General features: G+C 40.6%; 2 protein-coding genes across 9 annotated transcripts in view; both read right to left on the bottom strand.

Moving 5' to 3' along the window:
• patz1 (POZ/BTB and AT hook containing zinc finger 1) overlaps positions 1 to 8331 on the bottom strand; it is a 12054-nt gene extending 3723 nt beyond the window's left edge. For 2 of the 4 annotated variants that reach the window (XM_034869991.1, XM_034869989.1), the window contains exons 1-4: positions 6584 to 8331; positions 4824 to 4887; positions 4569 to 4740; positions 2333 to 2491 (exon numbers count right to left, since the gene is read on the bottom strand). In XM_034869991.1, the coding sequence (XP_034725882.1) occupies positions 2333 to 2491; positions 4569 to 4740; positions 4824 to 4887; positions 6584 to 7824 (1636 nt within the window). In that variant the 5' untranslated portion in view covers positions 7825 to 8331. The remainder of the gene's footprint in view (positions 1 to 2332; positions 2492 to 4568; positions 4741 to 4823; positions 4888 to 6583) is intronic. The other 2 variants (XM_034869988.1, XM_034869990.1) reach the window with 2 other exon arrangements.
• Positions 8332 to 9214: 883 nt separating this feature from the next.
• Positions 9215 to 22818, bottom strand: eif4enif1 (eukaryotic translation initiation factor 4E nuclear import factor 1). 5 transcript variants are annotated; one of them, XM_034869948.1, is made up of 19 exons: positions 22452 to 22817; positions 21692 to 21845; positions 21534 to 21607; positions 20235 to 20362; positions 19603 to 19877; positions 18891 to 19089; positions 18033 to 18190; positions 17212 to 17350; positions 16681 to 16857; positions 16155 to 16426; positions 15471 to 15545; positions 14820 to 15006; positions 13429 to 13544; positions 12526 to 12659; positions 11359 to 11440; positions 11132 to 11252; positions 10730 to 11041; positions 10443 to 10613; positions 9215 to 10225 (listed from the first exon to the last, which is right to left on the bottom strand). In XM_034869948.1, the coding sequence occupies exons 2-19, from the start codon at positions 21791 to 21793 to the stop codon at positions 10038 to 10040; spliced, it is 2910 nt and encodes a 969-aa protein (XP_034725839.1). In that variant the 5' UTR covers positions 21794 to 21845; positions 22452 to 22817; the 3' UTR covers positions 9215 to 10037. The 5 variants fall into 5 exon arrangements, with proteins under 5 accessions (XP_034725839.1, XP_034725843.1, XP_034725842.1 ...); XM_034869952.1 differs by having other exon boundaries at positions 13429 to 13517; XM_034869951.1 differs by having other exon boundaries at positions 22590 to 22817.
• Positions 22819 to 22873: the final 55 nt, after the last annotated feature.

The following is a 22873-nucleotide window of genomic DNA, read 5'->3' as shown; positions in this document are numbered from 1 at the left end:
TGATGTCCACAGTGAAAACTTGCCTAATAGTATAACCTAAGCAAGCAAATAACAATAATGCTGCCCAAAGGACACATGAAAAACATGACTACTCTTTCAACACAAACTGCAGGAACATTTTGACTTGTAGGTTGTTGAGTAGTGGGACATGTTGCCCGGTAAACAATATGGAAACCAATGTTCAATCATGGACTCAAAAGAAACTGCTAACCCACTCATTAATAATAAGCAAGTCTCCACTTGCTTTTGCACCTGCTAGGGCAGAAATTATAGGATCAATGCTAATAAATTCCTATTGATAAAATGATAACACCACTAGTTAAAAAGAGGACTGGACAGTTTCTCGAAAAATAACTCTAGCACAACAACAAAAAGTAAAAGGAAAGTATCTACAGTGTACTTGTTGATACACCTGCAGCCACCTGTCTATCATCATGCAATTTAGAAGATGGCAAACAAAAAGACTATAATCAATTTTTTTATTTTTACCTTATATTAGTTCTGGAAGCAAAAGCTGCCCTCGTTATGATCAATAAATTTGATAACCAACCTTAGTTTGGTCTTTAGCCAATTTTTAAAAATTGTTCACATAATTGCAGGAAGTCAGTTCCAAGTAGGACTGGGAAATATATTGATATTATATTGATATATGTGGCTTGCTATTTTAGATATTGTAATATCCTGATTTGAGAGTGTTTTCTTTTCCTGGTTTTAAAGGCTGCATTGTGGTGTAATTTTCTTAACACACCATAATGTTCTATTATCTGCATTTACCCACATAGTTACTATATCAACGTAACTGATGATTATTTATCAAAAATCTCATTGTGTGCATATTTTGTGAAAGCACCAATAATCAACCCTACAATATCGCCACAATATCGATATCAAAGTATTTGGTAAAAAATATTGGGATATTCCCAGCTCTAGTTACAAGTGCAATCAACAGACATCATTTTCGTCTTCCATATCATCAATTGTGGTTTGTGCTCACTGCCTTAATGCTACTGGTTCTACAAAAGGTTTCACTGAATCCAGCAGTCTGGAAATCTAGACCCAAATCCAAAAGATTAAGGGTCTGGCATCGAGCAATGAAAGTTGCCCATCTTGAGTGGCAACACCAAGCGTGCATTTGAAAATCTCAATGCAAGCAATTGGATAACAGTACACCCAATCAGAACAACACACAGGGTGACGTATCCAGAGCCCCATATTCTTAGCTACCAAGGAGCAAACTGGTAAATTAAACTGGCATCATCTGTTTAGCTTGCCTAGGGCCTGCCTATATCAGATACACCGATGTGATTGGTGTAGATCAACTACCAGGGTGTAGTAAATGAGCAGCATTACTCGATGCCAGAGTAACTTGCTGAGCAAATTGAAATTGTGCATTCGTGAAAACTCTGAATTTCCAGGGTATGAATCTGGGGCAAATAAAGACACATAAGGACACTCATGCAACACAGTGCATAGCTGAACAACTGCTGATGGACCAGCCAAGCAGAAACAGACACCATATGATGCCATGGCCATGCTGGACAGACACACACATTTAAAAAAAAAAAAAAAAAAAAAAAATAACAGTTACTTAGCACTCTAAATTCTAACATGCTCATGTGTAAGAACTGTCAACTGTTGAGTCCAGACAACATCTACATGTTGAGTTACGGTATGTGATGATAGTAAAAAAATGTGTCCACATTACATAACCAATTTTCAGCCTAATGAAGAGCTAAATCTTTACTCTAAATAACAGTGTAGTGTTTTAGTAACAGAGGTGCCCATAGTACTAGCCTCCCTACTTGTCTAACTAACTTTCCACTGTAGTTTCACTCTGGATGTGAATAAATGAGTGGTCTGCCTATTGACTAGCATTTGTTTTATAGCAACAGATGCACTGCTCATAGATACATCATAAAGGGGTTTCTCCAGTCATATCTGCAATACTAACATTTGAGTCAGGGAAACTTCTGCGAACGCCCTAGTATATCCAGCTCTTTGTGTAGCACTCTTTTTAGTGGACTGACTACATGTCTAATCATATACTACTTAATCTGCAGTTTAAGAAGTTAAGCAACGCCTACAGGTTTGGACTACTTCAAGCTGTTTTCCTTCCACCTAGTTACCCCCTCTAAATGAAAGAAAGTTAGGTAGCAGAAAACAACCAGCACATGAAATTGAACAAATTGTCTGAGAGCAAAGCTTGGCAAGCTGATGGATGCTTGTGTTTTAAACATACACAAAAGATGCAACAGCATGTTTCTCCAAACAGCAGCAGAGCAAATAAAAGCCAGAAACATGAAAGTTTGGGAGGGGGCGGCCGGCTGCTTGCCTTCCACTGAGCACTGGCGTCCCATGTGGTAAGGGGTGCCGTTGTGCATCTGCAGCTCCCCCCTTGGCTCAGGGAAGGTGTGTATTGTGGCAGAGGGGGGCAGTGGAGAGCCATGGTGTGTCTTTATATGGACCTTAAGGTAGGACGCAGTGGAGAAACCTGGGACCAGAAGAACAAACAAAAAAAAGGCAGTTGTTTGGCACACCCAATGCCTTGACTATGACGTGGGGTGCCCTGGCTATTTGATGTCACTGATCCAACACTGATGATTCATTCAGGGGGAGTTAAATGAATATCTCAAATTTGACTTCTCAACTAACTGTAAAGAGCAACACTAGATTATAGGCAAGAGGCAAAAATCTAAATCCCCAAGCAAACAAAGAGTGATGCACATTATAAAGAGATGTTCTTTAAGAACGAATCACATTCCTTTATTCTATACTAGTGTAGAGGCTACAGTGAATGGCATTGGACTCTAGTGTGCAGGATCTACAGGCACAAAAAAAGCAGATGCCCAACAAAGCCTGCAAAACGGTTTCAGTTATGTAGCATGCACCAAGACTGTATGTACGAGTATGAACTTTCACACATATTTATCAAATTCAGTATGTGCATTTCACAGAAAGACACAAGCAATCATTTGCATGGCATTTGAGTGGCACCATCAAACCAGGGAGCAAATGGGACAAATCACACCCTGAACAAAGTTTTGGGAAATGTCAACGGTGGTTATGCTTCCTCCTGTGTCTGGGCAGAAAGTAAATACACAGTGGAGGTGTCAACACAGTGGACCCCGGTGAAAAGAAATGAATCAGCGCACTGTAAGATGTGATTTTCTATTGCTGTAGAGGCGAAAATGTTTCCTCTTTCATGCTAGAATTGTTTATGTTCCGTTCTACGCGCACTCGCCCATATTTGATTGGCAAACCCATTGCATTAATGGATCAATGTGCAACATTTAGATAGTGATCAACTCAAGTGGTGGAGCCGTTTAGTTACGGTTTTGCAGAGTGGTAGATGAAGTCCTGAATTTTTTGGACTGGGTCATGAATTTACATTACAAATAAAACATCTACTGAATTACTTCAACCAATCACAGCAGTCCCACGTGCCAGACTTTGGGTCAGTATGTGACTCTGAGAGCCACTGACCAAACAGTAGTGAGAAAGGGTTGACATACGTCGCCATACTCATTTCCTTGTTTGTTATATGAATACGAGGCGTGTGTGTTACACAAACAACTCACATTCACCAACAAAACGTACAGCAAAAGACTGCGCGAAACATTTCAAACCATCCTGCCAACCTGCAAACATTTTAACATCAATGTACGCTGTAACGTTTTTTTCACTCTGAAGTTTTGCTGAAAGCGGCTGAAGTTTCAATCAAGTTGGTTCTCTGCAGCGGGCGGGGAGCTGCTGCTCAGTTCCCCCCCCCCCCTGCAACCGGTATTTTACCAACATTTGCAGCATCGTGAGCCTTTTGGGTAAAGTTATTAGGAAAACTCAGCCCAGAGTATTTTATTGTCCACAAAACAAGTTTCCTTTTTATTTTTAAAGAAGTATACCCAAGTATATTTGCCATTTTCACTGTCTCACGCAACTTCATTGTGACAAAAATACAAAAAACATTGCACCTTTTAACCCAATTTTTTCCAAAAGCTCCCACAAAAATCTGACATTTTGGGCCGCAACAATCTCAAAAAAAGGCAGCAAAATCCTGGGAGGACTGGCGACTGGTTGTCAGCCATGGTTTGGCCGCACTTTATCCAATAATTGCAATGCATAATGTTGTCCATTTTATTATATCTGAGCCACAGAAATGGGACAAGCCATTCTTTTTGAAAGGAATACATGTTGGCCTTTTCGTGGTAGGGTCTGAGTGAGATGAGGCCATGTCTGCCAAGATGTTGGGTCAGGATTAGCATCTTACTGGGGACAGGGGAGACAGGTGGTAAAGCTGTTACCTCCTTCGATGATATCAGGTCAAAGGACGGGCCTTTTAGGGCCCGGGGACAGGTGGAACGGGCACCGCAGCACGTGTTGTTAAAAAAACAAGCAATAGTTATCTTTATCTGTCACTCAAGGAGACATACAGGGTGCGGTTTCACATATGCGGGTGGGGAGAAAAAAAAGAACGCTACATACATAGACAGGCCCACTGGTACAACCAATGAAAAATGTTTAGTCACAATCTGGAGTTCTGTGGTGCATGCTGAGGTTTTTTGAATAACTACCTTTGTTGCAAATGCCGCAGTAGTTGTGCGTCCCTTCACTGTGTTTCTTGAGGTGGTCTGTCATGTAGGCAGCTCGCAGAAACTTGCCACAAACTTTGCAAGGAATTTTGTCCTCATGGCATGCAAGGTGTGACCGGAGGCGATCTCTTGTAGCAAAAGAGGCATTACAAATCTGAAATACAGAAAGCAATACGTTAACCCACAAGCTGTGCGTTCATAATATATTAATTCTGATATATAAATCCTGACTGTTACCTGGCACTTGTGTGGTCTCTCTGTTGTGTGAACCTGTTTAATATGTCCATTTAGGTGGTCTGGTCTGGAAAGAAAGAAGAAAAATAACATTTGATGTCCATCCATGACTCATTCACTAAAGATCCTGTCTCTTACCACAAGCATTCCTCATTTAAACTAAGAAATGATCACTGCTATTGTTAAAAACTACATTTTGCTCATTTTATCTAACTTTTTTAATTACTACCGGTAACTGAAGAACAGCAACCAAAAACCTAAGATTGTACTACTCTGGTGGATGTTGACCTTCCTGTGCAAACCTAAATACATCCATGATGCAAATTTACCTTTATTACGTCCAAGTGCTCAGTTATTCATGTGTGACTTTGTGAGCATTAAATTACATCCACGTTGGCTTACCGTTTAAATATTCCATTACATTTGCGTGGTGACCCTTTTGTCTCTTAGTTACTTTAATCAGAGGCTGACTTATGTACTGAATTAGTTACAGTCAAATCTGGTAAACAATAAAATGTAATTATAATAGTACAGTAAAACAAAACTGTTTAATTAGTGGTAAGTAACCATAACATTTACTTCTGGTTGGTATATCATGGCATTAAAGTAAGTATAAATGAATGTAATATTTTAAATATCTGGGACAGGAATTATTCCTCAGAGTGCAGATGATTTACATATGTAGGATTTACTGGACAGTTAAATAGTGTTAAGGAACATAGGAAACAAGGGAGAGAGAGAGGGCAGTTTGACATTTAACACAGGTCCTAGACCAGAATCAATCTGTGATGTTGTGTTGCAACAACACAGGTAAGGAGACAGTCCTGAACATATTAAATGTAACAAAAAAGGTTAATGACTTAATTCATGCCAGAAAGCATTTAAATGTTAAAGAATAAAAAAACACTTTGTAGTAATTTTTTTTCTTGAATGTAGCACAACTGAGGGGATCCGACCTGTACAAATCTTTGATAGCTCTGTGACAAACTCCCACCTCATCACATTAGGATTTGTTCTTATTTTTAGCAATTAGCATGCAATTACCTAGACTTATTACATGTATTACTTGCACGTATTTTAACATCCAAAACAGTAGGGGGAGACAGTGAGTTTGCAGCATAGCCTAAGAGCACTCAGCCTGGGAAACTGGTTTGTGGTTGAACCCAATTGACTCAAAAGACAAATCGTAACGGTAATATTTAACGGCTCAGAGTTTCTTTTTACAACAAAACAAGTAAGGTTTGCGTATGACAACATTTAAGAGTGTATCAGGGTTGGCAGAAAGTGTTTTTCTTGAATGACTGATAATGCCCCTCACACTCAGGGTTTGAACTAGGTCTCCCGTTAATAGGTGCCAACTCAAAAGAATGACCACTTGTAAAGTTTAACTAAAGTCCTTGTTTTCGGCCCTCAGACCTCGTGTTAAAGTTGCTGACTACAATATGTGTCTGTGCATCTCAAAAGCTGACAAACAGCTTTCTGAATAGCACGACTGACATTAACTGCTTCCTTTGGTTTTTGCTTTGATGCGAAGCTGTCCTTTTACAGTTTTGTGGTCGTGAGTAGGCCAACCCACTAAATATCTAGCTACAGTTGTGTCTTCCGTTACTAGCAACATCTCTAATGCTGATAGAGTTACACCTCATAGTAAGACCTGTCCTGGTTATGTGAGAATCTAAGGCACTGGGGCACAGTTGCAGCACTGTTTTTCTACAACTCCACAAGACATGATATACGGTCGGTATGAATAAAGTTCAGCTCACCTTGAAAAACCTTTACCACAGCTTTGGCATACATAAGGTTTCCCGACTGACCCGTCATGGGACCGCACATGGTACGACATCCTGTCCTTGCGTTTGAAACGGAGCCCGCAAACATGGCATGCGTACGGCTTCTCTCCTGAATGGGAGAGCTTGTGTCGGTTCAGGTGGTAAACGTCGCGGAAAACTTTACCGCAAATGTCACAGCCGACATGCCGCCTGGTCCTCTCCCGTTTGCGGCCGTTATCCAGTGTGAGCCCTCCGTGTAACTGCACGCCGTTTTCCACTAAACCCGACTGAGACATTAAAGAAATACCGCCCGCTGATGACAGGCTGTCGTCGACGTTGTTTACACCGCCGGTGTGGGCTCCGTGTTGCGCTTCGTGGTTCTTCAACCGGGAAGCCTCTGTAAATGCTTTACCGCAAGTCCCGCATGGAAACAGCCCATTGTCCTTCTGGGTGCTGTGATTAAAGTGTACAGCCCCCACGACACCGACACCTTTCTTTGGTCTCCCCTTGTTCCTTTTCGATCCCGGGGAGCCAGCGTCATGTTGAAACGTGATTCCCGGTGTTTCCGTTGATGGGGAAACGGACAGTGCTTCGACAGGCACCAACATTCGCATCGACGACCCGCCGCCGTCCTCCAATAACACGGCGGCAGTGTCTTCACTCCCATCCACATGCATTTGTGCATTGTTAGCAAAGCTTTGACCGTTCACCAGCATTGCCATTCCGTTCACCAGATCCTGCTGCGCCACCGGGAAACCCAGCTCCGTGGCCCCTGTGGCCTGGAAAAGGCTGGCTTCTCCTCCCCGTGAGGTTGGGACGAGGATTTGTACGTTTGACTGCTTGATTACCTCCTGACATATCTCAATAACGGATCGCATAAGCAGAAACTTGGCAGCTGTCATCAACTCCGGAAAACACTCCAGTCGCACTACAATCCTAGAGGTGTATGCGAAGTCCAAAACGTCTTTAAAAACTTTTGGGCTGATAGTGTGCATCTCCAGCTCCTTGGCGTCGCCCTCCGTCTGGCGGCCGAAGACCGACTCGAAATACTCGCTGCACGCCGCTAACACAGCTTTGTGTGCAGGGAAGCTCTCCTCGCCGACGCGTAGGATCACATCGCAGAACCTTCCTCCATCTTTCCTCTGAATGTTGAGGTTGTGTAGCATCTCCGCACTGTGCTTGCTCACCTGATAGGTGTACGAAGAAGTCCAAGACGGCTCCGCTACCTTCTCCATGCCGAATTCATCCAATAACAATGGTTGTTAGCGACAACGGTCGGAGAAATGACGGGTTTTGTTTAACGAATCCGATCGGTTTATACCAGCTAGCTACAAAATCCAAAACCAACCACCCTCCCCGTCGTTTTAGCATCTAACGTTAGCAGGGAAAAATGGCAGCCCCCCAGCTTCCTGTGAACTTTGACCCTGGTTTCTGGAGGGGTGGGGGTCGCTCGTTTTATGAAAAATGTGTCTCTAGGGTTTGATATTAAAACATTTTTTTTACGATTCTCACGTTATAATGGCTATCAATGAGTATTACAGCCCAAACACCGCAGGGGTCTATCACGTCTTTGACACAATGTTTACATTCAGGTCTCTTCCTGCCTGGTCTGTTTGTAAAACCCCTCCCCCAACCAACCACAAACACGAAACAAACCTCTTCCTCTGTGCGAGTAAGGTTGTAAAAGCATTAGCTATACTGTAAGTTGTGGCTTGACAAGACAATAAGGAAGGTACCCCTGAAATAAATAAAACGCTAAAGGCAGTATTTTTGAAAAATATCAACTATCTGTAGAAATAATTTTAGTTGATTATCAGTTTTGAAATGTGTGTGGCATTTTTGAGCAGGGTTTATACTCTAGCGTGACAATTTCATTTTATAATTAGTTTAAATACCTTAGACATTGAGCTACCAGTTATTGTTTACTTCCATAAACACAAGACTGAATATTAGAAATTGTATTAAACCCATTCTACCACCACACTCTAAATAACTGAATAAACATCTGACAATGTCAAATACTCATTCAAGCTTGCATTAGACTAAGTCTTTGAGGCAGATACCAATTGAATTAAAAAGAGCTTTAGTAAAATGATAGCTGTAATGTGATTAAAGAATTGTGACCATGATGTGCATGTTATAGTTGCAAGTATTAGACATTTCTTTAAGACCTTAAATATACTGTATGACATTGCTTGTGGGCCCACATTCTCCCAATGCTGTGATCATTTTTTTCTAAGGCTGGAATATATGCAATAAGCCAATATCTGCTTGGAAAAATAAAATGAGCCCGTTTACTACAGAATGCACAAGTACCTCAGTTAAATGTCTCAAACAGCACAACCATAAGCGCCAGCTATCCTTAAATGTTTTTTGGATGAGATTAGAAAAGCTGTGGCAAGAGCGCTCTTACTTGTTCAGTTGCCATTTATTATTAGGTACACCTGTACAGCACAATCCATGATCATTTAATGCTCAGCCATACATTTTAAGGTTGTAGTTTGTGTTTTACTTAAGTATCCTGCTTCCTATGGATGTAATTTGGCAAGCAGAAAAATCCTGTCCGACAGTCCAGTGTAACAGGAGTTAAAGCAACACGTCTCATACAGACACACAAAGCCATTCAAACGATCAAGCAAATTGTGTTTTACTGAATTGTATTTATTTATTCCATTTGTGCTTTTTATAACTTAATAGCACAAACTGAATCCCAAACAATCCCAACCACCCTCAAAAAATTGACAATGTGAGCAGTGCTGCCCCTCTCAATGACAGGTTGGATGGGAGAGGATACAGTTTAAGGGGAAAAAACAAACACAAAAATAAAGAAAGGCACAACCAGTGCTCGCTGTATCCCCCGGAGTTGTCTTGAAATGCTCCAACCGGTCACATCTACAAAAAAGGGCCACCAGCCATGCCACAAAAGGGTAGAGTATGCACTGAAGTCACTCATCAATCCAACATTTCTCACTAGCAGTGGCCCTTTCTCAGTGCAGTTCAGTATGGGAAATTAAAGTTGGCTAAGACAAAGGAATGATACCAGCTCTTGGTGACTTTGTCCCTTGCAGTTGTCAGTTGAACTGCAGGTTAGTTTCACCTTCCCCATTCCAAGAAAAAGAAAACCGCTATATACAGGGACAATAAGATTTCCCATGGTCTGTACAATTGGGCCTATACATTATTTACTGCGCAGAGCCTAATCCTAATACAAAAAATGTTATCACTGTCGGCAAAACAAATCCATCACTTGTCTTCCCTTTTCTGCTGATGAGCATCTTCAAAAAACAGTGACTTCAAGATTGAAGACTAATAAGCATGGCATGGTTAGACTGTCCAGGTCTGTGCATCGTCTTTCAAAATAAAGTTCACATTTTTATGGTAACAAAGAGGTGGAGATGGGCAAAAGAAAAGAAAAAAAATCTCTTGCTATCCAGCAGTGTCCATTTTCTTATGGCCGGAACTCCAATTCGTCTACACTTATGACCTTGGCCGGCATGGAGGGGAGCGGCTGTTCTAGCACATCTGACCCAAACCACTTGGCGAGGCCTAGAGGGGGGGTGCCCCTGTGTTGCTGGGAGCCATTAGTCCGGTGAGGGCCTTGGCTTTGTGACTGAGGGCCTGGGATGCCTGGATGCACTGCAAGATGAGAAAAATAGTTCAATTCAAAAGATGTTCGGTTTAAACTTACCAATTTCTGCTCTTATAGATACATACATTTCAAGTTCAACATATTTTTAGTATTATTAGGTTATTCTCTGAGGCATTATTCAGTAATCAAATCCTTTGAGGGGGAAGAGAATGCTTCCACTAGCATATGCCCACAGTGATTCGCAATATTAAAACTTCCACTCACTTGGTCTCTGTTGCTGAAGTTGCTGCTGCATTACTGCTAACTGCATCTGAGTGTTGGCTCTGGGAGGTAGAAGAGGATGCCCTGTTGCACTGAGAGGGTACAGCGGTTGTCCAAGCAGGGCAGGAGGCAAGCCTTGAAGTTGGGCAAGGTCAACATGTGGTGGGAATATACCTGGTGTGTATAATTAAAGACTTCCATCAGAGATCACCAAGGTCAGAGGTTTAATATCTGGTCAATTTATAGTTGATGCGCACGTCATGCGTGTGTAAGAGATCCCAAAAACTAACCTGCTTGAACAAGAGCAGGTCCAAGTTGCTGGGGCTGGATACCCTGCGCCAACATTCTTTGAACCATATTAGGGTGGAGCTGGGGAGGAGGGCACGCCATTGGTACTTGGGATAGCAGCGGTACCGGGTAAATGGGACGAGGGAAAGAGGCAGGTCCTGGAGGTACCATGTTGGGCGTATGGTGTCCAGCAGAACCAGGCCTGAGACGCTCCTGGTCCTTTCTTGGAAAGGTCTGGGAGCCAGCCCTTAATCCTCCAGACTGGGCCACATTCCCATCAATCGCCTCCATATACAGATTTGGGGAGCTGCCGTCTGTAATCCCATAACCAAAATGTAATATTTACAGTGTTGTACTTTAACTGAAGTTCAAATCAGAAAGTTGTGGGTAACAATGCTGTGTACCATCTTGAGCGTGTCCTGCCTCCTCCTTGTTCTCAGAATGACTCAACGGTTCATCTCTGCTTTTCTCTTTTGTTGCGTACATTTTACGGATCACAGAAGTGGGTGTAAAGGATGGAGACAACTGTAGCAAAAAAACAAACAAATAAAAACAAACAAACACTAGCAAAACCAAGTTTAACTTCAAAGGACAACTAAATGACAGGATAGAGGATTCAGTTTCTGCTCACCATGCTGGTGACAGCATTGCCTGGAGAGTTTCTTCCAGCAGGTGAAGGGCCTGGACCAGGAGAACGATTAACACGTTGCAGTCTGTGGATCACAAGCACATCAGCCATAAGCAACTGGCAAATGCTTATATTATCTGGTTTGGGTCAACTATTTAGTATTTTTTTTTTTTTTTTATAATTGTACCGCTGTAACTTGTAATACACTAAGCTGTGTATGACAACATTCCAATTGCTATCAACAGGCCAAACAAGTAGCCCAATTTAAAAAAGGTGTTCTTCATAGCAAAGGGCTCCGCAATTAAAAACAAACTAAGGACACGGAAGCCGAGTAGAGATGTTTGGGGCATAGGCAGAAAATGTAGGGGCGCACACCTTAAATCAACCTGCAACGCAATTTCACACTTCCCATTATAAATTTGATAGTTAAATCCCTTGGTAATCAATACAGAAGTTAAAATCTGTCTTATTTTGGTTCAATCAGATTTAATGGAATGGTAGCTCAGTCCACAGGGAGTTGGGTTGCAACGGGAGGGTGGCTTGTTCAAGTTCCTGTACTGACCAAAAGTAGAGTGTGGATTGGTAGCTGAAGAGATGTAACTTTACCACCGGTGCACTGCCAGGTGCTATTGAGTAAGGCACGGTGCCCTCCCAACTACTCAGGCCTCTGGTCCAGCACTGGCAGCCTTCTTACTGACATCTCTCCATTTGTGCATGAATAGGTCCTGGGTGTCAGGCCCGTGTGTAGTGATTTCTAACAAAATCCGAATGTAAATTCTATTTCCCTACTGGGGATCAATAAACAATATAAACTACTATTATTACTACTATATTTATAAACAGAAGGGATGATTTTTGGCTGTGGATCACCACTCAAATGCATTATGGACTGCAAAATCATGATTTTCACAGAAACATGGTAACAGCTCCATGGTACAATGGCCAATTTAGGTAGACTCGCTCGTTCCTTGTTTTACATCTTGAAATACCCCCCCCCAAAAAAAACTAAAAAATAAAGTTAAAAATGTCATCAATTTGCAGGTGGCAGTCTGGAGTCCTGCAGCACATGAAGCTCATGGATTGCTAAGGAGGCATTAATCCCATTCAATTCTTTGTGTCGACATAAATACATAGTGTGCAGTATTTAAATATTTTTTAAAAGACACTAACCTATTTCGAAAATATAGTTCTTGTGGTGGCTTGTAGCCAGACTGGAATGAGTGGTGGGCATGAAGAGCAAGGTCCTGTTGAAATGCCAGAGCTTCCAGATCTGCCTGATTCACCGGCATAGAGAGGGCCCTCATCTGGTTAAGTAAAATTCACACAACTGAAGAGATCACAAACCCCAACAACAATCACCGATGTCTTAAAACAACATTGCGGAACTTGACCTTACAGCTTCAAAATCATTTTAATGCTACTCTGACTGTTTGAGCACTATGTAACTTTGGTGAGCAAGTACAAACTTCCAGTAGAAGTTTACAATTGTTTACGGCACTATCGTAAGATTTGAAGTGTTGGTGTTCACACCGCTAACATAGGAGCTTTGGACCACTGGAAGGTTTGAATTACACTAAAACTGTGGGGGCTCCAAATTTCAAAAAAAAAAAAAAATTTTACAATGTTGCGTTAAGATGAGTTACTTTTTGTAACTATACTGTAAAAATAAATCAGAACTGAAAAGATTTTTGTAATACAGCTTGGTATTGGGCAGTCATACAGTAGCTCGAGACCCCCCCAAAAAACAGCTCATTTGGCAGCAATGGCTAAATAAAGAGGGTCTTTCCAATGGCAAATTGTGTTTCAAAGCCCTCTCAGATGATTCTGTCCACAAGTCTTAAGTTATTTGCCTTTACTTTTGATGTGAATTGATTTTTTTAAAGTACATTTAGAACAAAAATTGGTTGACGAATCGCGAGTTAACCATCAAAATCACAAATTTAAATGACAGCCCCAGTTATGAAATAAGGTTTTTCAAATTGAATATCAATTTACATTAAATACTTAGTGTGCAAAATATCTTTTGAGTAAACAAAGCCATTAGTCGAAGTTCAGTGTCCAAGCACTGGTTACCTGTTGCTGTGCAGCAGATCCAGGGCTGAGAGATCTGTGTACATCAGCAAACTGTTCCGGCAGCATGGGCTGATGGCCAACAGGAAAACCTTCAGGTAGGAGAGGGAGAGAATAAACTACAACAAAGAACTACTGATGACATAATCCAGCTCGTCTGACCAATACCATCCAATAAAAAAATGAAACTGAAGATATTGGATGATGTGGCTAAAATGTGCACAACCCCCAACATGCACTCTTTAGTTGATCATATGACACTTGCACAGCAGGAGATAATCATATAATCATAAGTACAACATTTTTTGCTCAGGCTGAAAACTAAAACACAATTTCAAAAAAGTTGATTATATTAAGCTTACTGCTTATGTAGAACCTGTGTAATTTTAGGGTTGTAACAACTGTGTTTTTCCAATATTGGTGCTAAAACAATTTTCAAACATTGACAATGCCTAAACAGATTTAAATATCTATCCATCTATCTATCTATCTATCTATCTATCTATCTATCTATCTCACAAAGAGACAGTCAGCGGCATTAAATACCTTGTTTATTGTTCAGGCCATATGGTTTAAATTTGATTAAAAATATGAAAAAATTAACATAACTCCGTAAATACTGTTGAACCACAAAAACACTACATGCAAAACAGGTATTTTACAGCAGAGTTTCAAATTAACACACCCGTTTTTCTGACAACGGCAGCTTCAGATAGTACGTACCAGTGTTGAAATCCTCCAGCAAAATACAATTATACTTAAATTGTTTAGCTGTAAGCATTTAACCCATATACGAGCTAATTGTAAGCTAATGTTACCTTTTGTCAAGTGTAGTGTTAACTAGAGCCGCATGCAATGCCGTTACTTAAACGTCTGTTTCAGAGCATCAGAGAGTTGCACAGTTACTTAAGTGGCACTAAGATCTGTGTTGCTAGTCGGTCCAGTAGGTACCAGTGGTTTAGGCACTGTGCCACATTAACACAGGGTTTTGGTACCCAACCCTACGTAAAGCAGCCGCTGAAATTTGTCTCACTAATGCATTTCTGTTGATACACACAGATTGTGTTCACGCCATGCGATCAGAGCTGTAATAATTTTGGATTGTATAAACAGTAAAAAGTAAAGCTTTCCACCATGTGCTGATAATCATTAAATATTGAACGGATTATCAACAATAAATTGTAGAAGCAACAATGACGACAAACATTTCATGCATTAAACATTTTGTATCCCACAAGAGTCCACGTACTTCTGGGTTTATTTCTGATTATGCAATCATGAAAGCCTGATAGAAAGTTAATGCATACAATATGCATTCTTTCCAATTAAAAAAAAAAAGTCTGTTTTACATGACTTAAAAAAGATTGCAACATGTTACTTTTACAAATACTTACCTGCTGAAGGTTGCAACCGACTGTTAAAGTAGTCAGGTGAGGGTGCCCTATGTGGAAAGAGTGGGGGTGACGGGCCCTTGTGTAGTAGACCGTGTAAAGGGGCAGAGGTTGTTGGGCCCTCAGAGCTGCCCAACAGATTGCCAAGTAGTGTAGGAGAGCCACTTCGTGCAGGACCTCCCAAGAGCTCCTATAATACAAACGTAAAACAAACATTTCTTCATGTCTCAATTGACTTTAATGTTAGGGTCTGGCAGTTAAACTAAAAGTGAAAGACTATCATCAACAAATCCCATATACTTCTTTACGATGTGTATGCTGTCCGAGTTCCCCAAATAATTCTATTTGTGGTGATTGTGGATGGGGGAGCGGGGGGGCGTTGTCTCATGTCACTTTTTTACGGGGGTATTAGCCTGGTATTACCACACAGCTAGCATACAGTATAGTCTTCCATAAGTTCACATGGAAGACGAGAAATGCACCACCTGATCACAAACCATAGAGCTGTGCCTTTCCTCAGACCCAACTGGACTAAATATAATTGCCCCGGCCCAACTGTTTTAATGAGAAACTAAACTAGTGGACATTTGAAAAGTTCTAGTCTATGCCAAACATTTTTTACCATTATGTTATAAGGATAGTCAAGATACCCACCTGAAATATGTTTTTCTGTTGCCGAGGAGGCAGCTGAGCTTCAGACAGTGTCACCACAGCTGGGTCTGAAGGTTGCTGCATTGTACAGGGAGAAACCATTTGTGGCAGGTTTGATGCAACCATTTCACTGTAAACCCATCCCAGTAACCAATGTTGAGTATGTGGTAGGCATTTATAGGTGCATCAAAACAGAAATTTAAAGCAAAATTGATCAGTGATCACCAGATATAAAATTTAGATATGTATCAAATACAGAATTTTGTGAAACCTCCTCAAACTGCAACCCGGCAAGCCCACTGAGATGGATTTGTACATGAAAGTCAAGTGTCCCTCATGCAACAATTCACGTATACCTTTGATACATACTGCATGTCATGTTCCTTAATGAGCATTCATCCAATGACAGTAAACATAGTTCTCATCGCAATACAAACTGAAACCAGATTACGATTTCTGAAACTGGAAAAAAAGGTCACTTGCAGCTGTCATACAGACATTCAAAAAACTAAAAGAACCTTCAAACCATTTAAACAAATTTATGCCCATCACTTTCTAGTCTGTTAAGCTGAACAAGCTTGCGTGCAGCATTCCACTAGATAGATTTGTACGAATAACCGTTTAATTGCAAAACACACAATGTTGTTACTTAACCAGTTAAGTGTCTATATAGATCGAACTACTTACATTGTTTGTGTTGGTTTTGGGGTGAGTTGGCAGAGTTCCACTTGCCTTCATGCTGCTGACTAGTTTGTTAAAGGCAGACATGTCTGTGTCACGCGACTTTGGACGGGCACTGGAGCCACCAGTTAAAGCCTCCTCTAAATGTTGAGCCATAAACGGCGTGCCATTTCCTCTCTGTGGAGGCGGCCCCTTTCGCACCTGTGGTTCTGAGCCCAGTTTCATCCCCTTCATCTCACCCTCCACTTCCTCCAGCGAGAGCACCGCTCCACAGTTAGCTGAGGACAGAAAACTTTATGTAGCACCGTTTGAAACAAAAACATTTACTGCAGTTTACAAGTAAATTTAAATGCTGATTAAGAGAATGTCGTGAAATTGAATTTGGGAGATTTAAAATTGGACGCCAACTTCATATTTGATGCCCTTAAGTCGGATTTTGCACAATCCTTATGTGTACATGCAGAAACATGTACAGTGCACAGCATATTCCCAGTAAAAAGTTGACTCATAAACTAATTGAACTGGTACTCACTGCTTTCCCTTAGCCGAGCCTTGTTGACTGACAGGGTGGAAAGAAGAGGCTTCAGGTCTATTTTGGCCTTATGCAGCAGCTCCAGGATATCCACCTTCTCCTTGCACTCAGATGTTTGAATAGGTGTGAAGTATGAGGCAGGGCCTTGGCTAGACGAAGTGCTGCGTGGTTCAAGACCTTTAGAAGAGCAAAACAGTCCAACATTTAGTACATCAACCCAGAAAGTGTTTTGGGGTTATTAACATTAAAAGCAAGAAAGTAGGCCAACAAATCACATAGCACTGGATTGGAGTAGTTAACAGCAGTTAGCCTTCAATGTAAGAGAGAAAATCTATATAAAAACAAAAAAATTCAGGGGCTTGTTTTGCATTATCTGGATAACTGTACAAAACCAAAGACCTCCTGAAATCAAAGATGGAAGTTGTCCTAATACTTTGTTACCCCCCACTCATAAAAAGCAGGCTTTTGATCTTGCCTAGTGTTAAGCTACATAGTTACATAAAGCTCCTTTAGGGAAATCCAATCATTCACCTGCAAGTTTTTCTAGTTCTTCATGGGGAGTGGACCTCAGACTGCTGGACCGGCTGCCCGAAGGGCTCAGGTTACTGGAGAACCACTGACTGAAGCGGCTAGCTGATACAGGGCCCTCCCCCAAAACGTCCTCTATCATCTGCAAGGCAAAAAAAGGAAAAGTTAACTGAAACATTGAGAAACATAACGGCAGGCCGAAAGGTACAAAGGCAAAAGTGGCACTTACGTTTAGGGCGTTTTCCAACGATTTAGCACAAAATGTGCTAGACGATAAGGGCAGTCTCATTGAATGCACTACTATTTGGCTTTGTGTTGATTTAATGCCCCAGACAAAACTTATTGGTTAGTCCTCAATTTAGCAGGTCTAATGTAGCTATAATGATGGGCATAAATTTGGATTCTTGATACCTTTTTAACATCTTACCCCGTGCAGCAGCCCACTGACAAAAATAAAGAAAGTGAAACATTCAGTGACAATACCCACACCACAGAGAACGTTTAGTGAGATCAGGCCAGTGCAGCAGAGGTAATCTTGTGCTGACAAATGATCTGCCAACTTAATACTTGAATTCAAAAAGGCTTGTTTGTTTATAAAACATGAACAGATTAATTTGTTACATCATAATTATGCAACAACTGTAATCTAGCCTCTAAAATTTAAGGTTGACAAATTACATAAAACAAATGACCTGGAGGTCTGTTGAGGAGGGACAGACACTTGAAAACCTCTACTGTTAAAAGCTTATACTGATAAGTCATTCCATCTGTGACGTTCACACTTTTATCACCAACAGAACCACACAGTGCACCCCAGTACTTACAGAGGCCAGCCCCGGCATGGTCTTCTCCAGATTGAAGAATTCATTGAAGTCAAAGTCTCCAGTGGTCTGTTCAGGCAGAACATCAGGGTGGGGAACCTCCTGATCAGCAGTAGACTGCAAACCAGCATCTCGCTCTTCTGCGGTTCCATTACATTCCACTGCACAAACAAAAACACACACATGTTATAGTTAATAGGCACACCACAATTCCTCCAAATCCTCAATTACATTTGACTGTTTTGATATTTGACTGGTCACAGATTGATTCCCACTTTTTTTTATTAAACCAGTTTGCTATGCCATCTAAGACTAAACTTTTATGCAATATCTAAACTTCATTCGCAACGTACCAAACATGTCAAATTTAAAACATGCATTAAGAAAATAATGTAACAATAACTTCTATCTTTAGTCAATTGGAAACATGAGCAAAATAAGCTGCCATCTAGTTTCTCTTTTGTAAATCCAGTCTTCTTCACGCCATGTTAGACGCACATAGATCGTGCAGGCTTTTGGTTGACAACTTAAACGTCAACATAACTCACTGGAAACCCAGTGACTTCAGTGAGAGAGGAGGGGGTTCACGTCCTGGTGATGGGTCGCCTGCATCCGCAGTTCCCATGATATATTGACTGGCTGTAGCTAAGGTTGACTCACAGGACTTAAACGTGTTTTTTCTAATTGGCAAGCCAACCGGACGTGCTATGGGGGCGTGGCAGCATTGACAATTACATAATTTTTAATAAGCATTTGAGATTGTGACTTCATTTTGAATTAATGGCAGTTGCACTGTAATAGTTATAAAAACAATGTCAGGCAGTTGACCAACTGGTGAAAAAACAAAAATGCATTGCATGCCTTCTCTTATGGACTCTGCCCGTTTTCTTGACCGCTTGGACCTCCGCTTATCATCCTCCAGGATTTTGTCGTCAAATCCAATGAGCTCAATCGTTTCAGACTGGCTGGTGGGACCCGCAGAGAACCACTCTGGCTCCTCCTCTGCATAAGAGTCATTCCTTCTCCTTTCACTAAACACACGTTTGTCACCAAAATCCCTCTGCAAATGAGACAAAACCAAAATAATATCTGCGTGGAAAGATTAGACCTTCAGATGCTAATAATTAGATTTAAAATAATGGGATCATTCTTGAAATAAACTTTTTATGAGAAAGCACACTGAAGTGGGACTCTCCGAGCAGAATCTTTCTAATTTTACCAAGACAAAAATAAAATAAAAAAATAAAAAGTGCTCTATATATTAAAAAACTAATTGACACTATATTAGTAGACAAAATCAATTTAGTGAAAAACATTTAAGAATTAAGGCTTTATTTCTCCTGCACATTTGACTTTTCGGTTATTTTATCCAAAAAAGCCAACTTGTTAATCATCACAAGTGCTTTTGTGAAACTAACTGAATGGCATATGGCTTTTTGATTTTGCAAAAAACTCTTGGCAACCCTACTTACATTAACGTCTAAGAGAAATGCTAACCTCAATGCATTGAATGTCTCACCGTCCGAACACTAAGGAAAAAAAACAAGATTAACTGAAAACAATGAACACCAACCCTGAATCGTTTATCCTTAAAGTCCCTCTCACGTTCCCGCTCTTTCTCTGAACGGGCTTCTCTCTCAAATACTCGGGCAGCAATTATGCGGCCACTGCCAATTCTGCGTGCCCCTCCTAGACGGAGACTCTCATTCTCCTTATTTTCAAGGGGGCTGATTGGGCGACGGGCATGTTGTGCAAGTGCAGCATTGCCTTGACATCCACCTCCGAAACTGCGTCGCTGCGGGCTCAGTACGACATCCAGATCATCCTCCTTTAACCGCTCACGAGGATCTGAATACAAGGCGGAGATTTAACCACCATGTTCACATCACAACCAACACAATCAAAAGTAAACCTAGATTAAAACTTTAAAAAGTGTTAGACATTTTTAATTCATGCCTCATTTATATTATCTTTTTATCCCTCAAGACACATCATGTAGTTTAAATAGTTGTTTAAGCATTGTTTTGAGCTGCTTAATATTCAAGAGTTCTGAGCATTACAATTACCAAAACCTTTCCTAAATAACAATTATACTGTTCCATGGCATATCAGTAGATCACTTCTAACATAGCGCCACAAAGTAAGATAATTTTATGACCTGTGTTTTGGTTTAAATCTTTAGCTTTATGGCTTTGAGCCATTTACCTGGGATTCTTCGTTTCAAAGGAACCCTGTCATCCACATAGTCCTTCTTAAAACCTTCCACCGGAGAGCTACGCTCTGAAGTGGGATACAGTGAGGCATGCCACTTCTCAGGGTCCCAGACACCATCACTGTATCAAAACACATACTCAACTTGTTGACCACAACAAGACAAATGACTGACAAATGATTCCCATTTTTTTTAACTGGGTAAAAGACCATTTTAGATATAAAAAAAGGCTAAGAACACCAAAAATTAAAGATAATAATGGGCACAGCTACACGTTTAATGTCAGCTTCTTTGTTTCAGGGACCAATTTGTACAATCTAACAACCGTGTTTAATAAAAAGATCAACATAGCCAACATTAAAATATATTCAACCTTTTCCCGTGAGCCAGGAAGAGTACCGTCATTTCTACAATACAAGCGATTTGTTATATTAAGTCATGTCTGAAAACCTTACTTGGTCGGATATCTACAATGAAAAACAGGGCTCTGCAGAGATGACATTAATTCATCAATGACAAGTAAAAAAAACACAAAAGACTGACATAACAAGGACATTTGTGCAAACAGCTTGTCTTGGAAAGCTGTTGAAAAAGGTTTAAAAAAAAAAAAGAGATGTCCTGAAAATCTGCTTTCAACTAAAATAGTTTCCATGATAGCTCCATGGGAAGAAATCAATAGGGTTTTATATATTTTTCATTGATTTTATTTCCCTGTCCACTGTAGCGAGTGAGGGGAAAATTACCTAAACAAAACCCATCTTTAACTAGCCACTTAACACATTATGGCAATAATTCCTTAAGCAATTCAAATGGATTGCCTGCAATTTCAAGACTAAAATCAAAATAAAGAGTAGGTACTAAAATTAGCACTTGCCAAATGCTAGGAATAGAAAAAAAAAAAAAAAAAAAATCTATGTTTGCAGATAAAATAGTCAGTCCTATAGGAGAGTTGATGAAACAGGCACACTTTACTACAAACTCATCACTACAACACATAAGCTAATTGACCACACACACAATTAGACACTCTTTTAGAAAAGAAAATGAAAGCCACTGGAATAGATTCAGAAAACTTAAGCGTTTTCATTCTTATTGGCTCATATGTTTAAGGGAAAACATACCTAAGATCTGACACCTAATTCAATAAGTGTCAAAGAGGGAAAAGGGTTGGTGTTTCTCAAAGAAGCACATCCACTAGTTTCATAAATAAGTCTTGCTTCCCTTGTTGACCCACATATCAGAATATTATGTGGACTGTGTTTAATGTAGAATACATCCAAGCCAATTCTTACCTGTCATATTTCTCAGAGAGACAATCTGGCCTTTCATTGGAGACGGGTAGTTCTTTAATTTCCAGAAGCACCTCCTGTACAATAATTGATTATGGTTAACTTTGTTAGGAAAAGCTGCGTGACTTCTATTTTAGCATATTGTTGGGATATCTCATTACCTTGGTGTATCTGTAAGGAGCTGTGGCTGCTAGCTGTTTAACTTCATCCACAGCCACATCACCATCCCCATCCTTCTGCTCTACACAAGCATCGTTTTCCATGACTGATTTCAGAAACGAACAAACTGCTTCAAGCCCAACAGTGACTCTGTTCCTGTTGGAAACAAATAACGTTATAACTTAAGCAGTTCCGTTGAATGGTGAAATATTCGGACAAAGTTAGCCCTACAAGGTTAGCTAATAACTAAAATTAGTCAATAGATCGCTGGAATCAAATACGTTTTTTTATAAGTTGCAAGCATCATTCGTGTGACCTGGCCTTACATTTTAAATCACACCAATAAATTTCACCTAACGTCGAACTCTTATGTGGGGACAGTTTTAGCAAACGCTGCTAGTCAATTAGCAAGTTAATTGACAACAGCCGCTGTAATCAGACGTGACACGTCAAATCAGTGGCTAACAACCTCTTAGCATTAATTCACAAAGTGCCTGTAAAGTAATTGCGTTATCTGAACGAAGTAGTTATGAACTACATTTACGTCCAGTAACATCACTTACTCTATGGCTATATGAATGATCTAGATAACGTTTACATTACCTTTTCAGGGAAATATACGCCAACAATTACTCTAGACACAGGTTAGCTAGCTAGCTAATAACGTCCCACACAGTTGATTCCAAACCTGTTTTTTTTAGCTAGTTGGTTGTACAAACTGGCTATGTAATTTATTTAGAAATACACAAACGGCAAACGTACCTAGTTTAAATGTTGCGTGGAACACAGGCTGCCAACTGCCGAGCAGCGACAGTTCACGTTAGTTAGCTAGCTAGCTAACCTAGCACATTTAGCTAGCTAGCTAACTAACGTTGGCTGGGGTATGGGGATAATGCCCACCCAGCGAGTACCAAATCTGAAGCCGGCTAAGTTGTTGCAGTGATTTCAGCAAACGCACACTATACTGGGGTATCTAAACAAAATAACACAGGTCCAAGTAACAAAATAATTCACACGGAAACTGTGTAACCTCAAATTATTGTCTGCTCTTTCTCTGTTTTCTAAGTCGTAGCAGCAATTTTCCTCTGATCACCGCTTTAAGAAGGTCCTAGGAAAGATTACATCGTGCCCATCGCGCCTTTAGAGAATTTTTAACAATCCTGTGTTCGTCGACCGTGTTGCAT

The sequence above is a fragment of the Etheostoma cragini genome, chromosome 4 (assembly GCF_013103735.1).
Source record: "Etheostoma cragini isolate CJK2018 chromosome 4, CSU_Ecrag_1.0, whole genome shotgun sequence".
Classification (NCBI taxonomy): domain Eukaryota; kingdom Metazoa; phylum Chordata; class Actinopteri; order Perciformes; family Percidae; genus Etheostoma; species Etheostoma cragini.
The sequence above is the reverse complement of the archived record's forward strand: the minus strand, read 5'-3'. Positions and strand labels throughout refer to the sequence as shown.

Coding starts and splice junctions, on each gene's coding strand:
- eif4enif1 (XM_034869948.1), bottom strand. CDS start 21,793: ATGGAAAACGATGCTTGTGTAGAGCAGAAGGATGGGGATGGTGATGTG. Junction 21,608..21,691: donor CTCCTTACAGATACACCAAG/GTAATGAGATAT, acceptor ATTATTGTACAG/GAGGTGCTTCTGGAAATTAA. Junction 11,441..12,525: donor GAACTATATTTTCGAAATAG/GTTAGTGTCTTT, acceptor TGTGATCCACAG/ACTGCAACGTGTTAATCGTT.